Raw genomic sequence first — 4,201 nt, 5'->3', positions numbered from 1 at the left:
TGTGTGTGTGTGTGTGTGAGAGAGAGAGAGAGAGAGAGAGAGAGAGTTTTGAAGCGGTCGCATAACTGTGGTGTTTAGACACAGAACCGATGAAGAGAGCAAAAGTGATTATACAGATCCAAGTCCTGACAACAGTCAGTACATCAATGCTCCACTCACGCTCAACGAGGTTAAAGAAGCATTAGTATCCCTCCCTAAAAAGAAAACATCTGTAGGACTTGATGCAGTCTCAAATGAGATGCTGAGACATTTACCAGAAAATTTTGTTGTTTTATTGTTTGACATTTTTCAAAAGTGCTGGATTGATGGTTTGATGCCAGCACAATGGAAACAGTCTATTGTGATACCAGTTCATAAACAAGGAAAATGCAAAATAGATAAGAGCAGCTACAGGCCAATTGCACTAACATCACATACTGGTAAACTAATGGAAAGAATAATTTTGAGAAGGCTGATGTACTATTGTCATAAAAATAAGATTATCCCAATTAACCAAGCAGGCTTTCAGAGAGGTAGATCTGCAATTGATAATTTGGTAAAACTTACAACACATGTAAAACAACAATTCACTAGAAGGAAAAACGTTCTTGCAACTTTTTTTGATGTGAAGAAAGCCTATGATCAAGTTTGGCATGCAAAGTTACTCTTTAAACTGAAATCTGTTGGCTTTTTAGGACATATCTATGATTATATCAACGATTTCCTGAAAGAAAGAAGTATACAGGTACGGGTCGGGAATACGTACTGGAATCCTAAGACTCTTCACATGGGATTACCGCAAGGTTCTGTTATTGCCCCTGTTCTATTTAATATCTTGTTGAACGACTTACCCAAACACTTATCAAAAGATGTGATCCTAGTGCAATACGCAGATGATATATGTAAGTGGATGAATGTAACTATGAAACGGAATACATCCAAAAGGGCTTTAAACTATATCAAGAAAATATACCAAAGAGAAATAGATAGAGATATACTGCTGATAATGGTCTTACATTATCATCAGAAAAAACACACATTATGCTTTTTAACAACTTGGTACAAACCCAGAAGAGTTACCAACATTTAAGATTGAAAATGAGACAATTCAGTATAAAGATACTGTTAAGTTTTTAGGATTGATACTTACTTCAAAACTAACTTGGAATAGCCATATTGAATATATAATAACAAAAGCAAGAAAATCTTTAAAACTTACTCAAAATTGTGAGTAAACAGTACTGGGGACAAGATACAACGATTTTGAAACATTTATCATCATCACTTATTCAGAGTCGATCCAAACTACCCTATGGACAAGAAGTCTTTTTCAATGCTCCAAAATATTTGCAAAAGAAACTTCAAAACATAGACTGTAAGGCATATAGACTTGCCCTTGGCGTCAGTACCTTTCCATGCATCGCGGACCCTCGGAATATACAAAGAAATCAGGAGTACTACCTTTAGATGAATACCGAAACTTCGCACTGTGCTAAATACGTACTGAGAAGCTCAACAACTAAAAATTATACATCAGCGGAAGTAAAAATTACATCCGAAAACAACTTCCCCCAAAGAGCTAAAATCATATCTTATTTAACACCCATTGGCACGTTTGTGTCAAACCTGTTCGAAAAGTCTGAAATTAATTCAGATGACGTAGACACACAGAAGACCGTAAGTCCATATCCCATCTGGGAGATTAATAAAGCACATTTTGATGTTAATCACACTGACATGAAAACCCGGAATGAAAATCCGAATACCATGGCAACGGAAGTCCGAGTATACCTTCAAAATAGATACTGTGATCATTTACAGATCTACACAGACGGCTCACTATTAGACTATGGCCAAGCAGGTTCAGCTTTCGTTATACCAAAACTGAAAACGGAAAGATCATACTATACTGGTAAACATCGTTCAATATTCACTGCTGTTTTTATGGCTCTAAATCATATTCTTCATCTTCCAATTTGCATTCTACAAGTCTTGTTTTGCGTTGATTCCAAATCTGTATTATGTGCTTTAAACTCATCAAATTGTAAGAACAAATCCAAAATCATAATAGAAATAGCCACTGACATTTTACATCTTTTAAGCTTGAAAGGAACACATATTACGTTTTGCTGAGTTCCTTCACATCTTGATATTCTCTGCAATGAATGGGCTGACAGGGCTGCACTGAAGAAATGGTACAAAAAACGAACAGGGAACCATAGAACTTTATGTGCCTCTGTCTGTACAAGAGGGTTATCGAATACTAGAAAAAACATCGTGGAACAAAGTCAGAGAATTATACCAGGAAAACGGCAAAACTTTAAACTATAGTGTAATTCAGTAATGTTCAACAACCGGGAACTATCAATTTGTCAAATACATACAGTAATTCAATGAGATTAAGGCAGTTTCATACATTATCAAACAGGATAAAACTGAACGCTTTTATAACTAAGTTCAGCAAAGATGTCAGATGCATATGTGGAGAACATATATCTAGCAACCATTTAATATTCGAATGTCAGAATCTAATTTTTTTTTTTTTTTTTGCCAGTCTTCACCAAAAGTTGAGTGTGTTATTAAAAATTCCAGTATGTTACTTGTTGTTGCAGAAGGTTTGCTGCGTAGTCTAATAGGACATTTGTTACAGCTGTTTGATGTTGGCGTTTATAACTTTTCCATTTTCCCTAGAGTTGTCTCTCCCTATTCACCCTCCACACATGCACACACTTTTACACACCCCCCCCCCTCCTCCCACAACTCCTACCCCCACGGGTTCCCCCCCCCCCCCCCCCCCCCCCCCCCCCGTCTAATATCACTTCAAGTGGAAAGACGTTAAACTGAAGACGACGAGACAAGATAGTGGTACACTCTCAAACCGACTATTGTTTGTGGTCTCTCTGTGGTTGGCTGCTCACGTGGCACGCATGTAAATAGTATCACAACTGCGGAACATCAATCAAGGTTGTTGTTTGTAATCGTTTCTGTATCTGCGTTTAAGCCATTCAAAAGGGCCAAGAAAAGGCAACCGTTTGAAGTAGTATTTATGCCTTTGTCTTGCTCAAAAAGGCGACAGTTATCTTGCAGTAGTTGTAATAATAGTGGTAGTAGTAGCAGGGACTGGCATTTTTTGCCTTTGGGCCTCGTACGTGTGTGTCCCCTCTTTGTGTTATCTTTTTCGTTTTCGTCTGCATTGTATGCTTCATTCAAGAAATATCAAAGCAATTATTCATCAAATTTATAAAACATGTTACCAAATTTTGGATCGCAATCCAGAAAGTTCTCAAAACTGAGAGTTACCGCAATCGTTTCTTCACTGACTCTCTGTGCCTGATTAGCATGCCATTCATAACATAAGGTCACGAGACAGACGCAATGTGTCAAGGTCATGAGGTTGTTTCCTTCCCACCATGCACGGTTGTCCGCCATTCGCTGCAGCTGAAGAGCAGACCTTGTGTGAAGTTCTGTAACGGAGGACCTCCCTGCGTCTAAATTCTAACAAAAATGTGAGAATAAACATTATTTTACTGAAGTGTGAACGACTTTCCATGGAAGGAAATCTGATTGGAGAAGATATTCTCGGTTTCCCGTCCTGCTGATTGAAGTCGGACGAAGCAGACGAAGCAGACGTCACGGTTCAAAACAAAGTTTGTTGTGGTTTGTGGCAGAGATGGCTGGCGAAGGCTACCGTGTTTCACCCGATGTTAGTACTTCTCAAAATGGTCACAAAGACGAGAGAGAAGAAAATGATCTTCGATTTACGTCTAGTTATGTTAAAACCGATGTCCCAAAGAAAAAGACAACTTTTAAGATAACTAGCGTTACGAAGAGCTCCCGAAGAGGAGGAAGCGGAGATCTGTTGCTAAACGAGAATGATTTGGACTTGGATGATCTGGACGAAACAGCCGACAGCCACACGGAAGATTTAAGTTCAGAGATTTTTGACACAAATTCCAGAGCGACCGACGTCGACAGCCAGGATCCATTGCTAACTCCGGAAGAGATTGTTAAAGAAAGTGAACCAAAAGAAAAACCAGCAAGATTCAAGGTTGTCAAAGTGGAAACAAAAGAGCCATTCAAACGAGGACGGTGGGTTTGTTGTGATTATCTGGATGCTCCTGAGAAGACAGATATCAAAATGGATGAAGTAAGTAACAAACCATGCAGTTCAAATGCCACTGATTCAGTACACCATGTTCACGGCATTGGTGATCCATCCAAA

The 4,201-nt window shown here is 38.7% G+C and overlaps 1 protein-coding gene across 4 annotated transcripts in view; it reads left to right on the top strand.

The window, feature by feature from the left end:
• The first annotated feature begins 3,159 nt into the window (after positions 1 to 3,159).
• LOC143289159 (uncharacterized) overlaps positions 3,160 to 4,201 on the top strand; it is a 46,282-nt gene continuing 45,240 nt past the window's right edge. For 2 of the 4 annotated variants that reach the window (XM_076598062.1, XM_076598060.1), the window contains exon 1: positions 3,162 to 4,201. This exon is cut by the window's right edge and continues 818 nt beyond it. In XM_076598062.1, the coding sequence (XP_076454177.1) occupies positions 3,650 to 4,201 (552 nt within the window). In that variant the 5' untranslated portion in view covers positions 3,162 to 3,649. The other 2 variants (XM_076598061.1, XM_076598063.1) reach the window with 2 other exon arrangements.

The sequence above is a fragment of the Babylonia areolata genome, chromosome 13 (genome assembly GCF_041734735.1).
Source record: "Babylonia areolata isolate BAREFJ2019XMU chromosome 13, ASM4173473v1, whole genome shotgun sequence".
Taxonomy (NCBI): Eukaryota; Metazoa; Mollusca; class Gastropoda; order Neogastropoda; family Buccinidae; genus Babylonia; species Babylonia areolata.
Note: the sequence above shows the minus strand (reverse complement) of the source record. Positions and strands in the feature narration are given on the sequence as shown.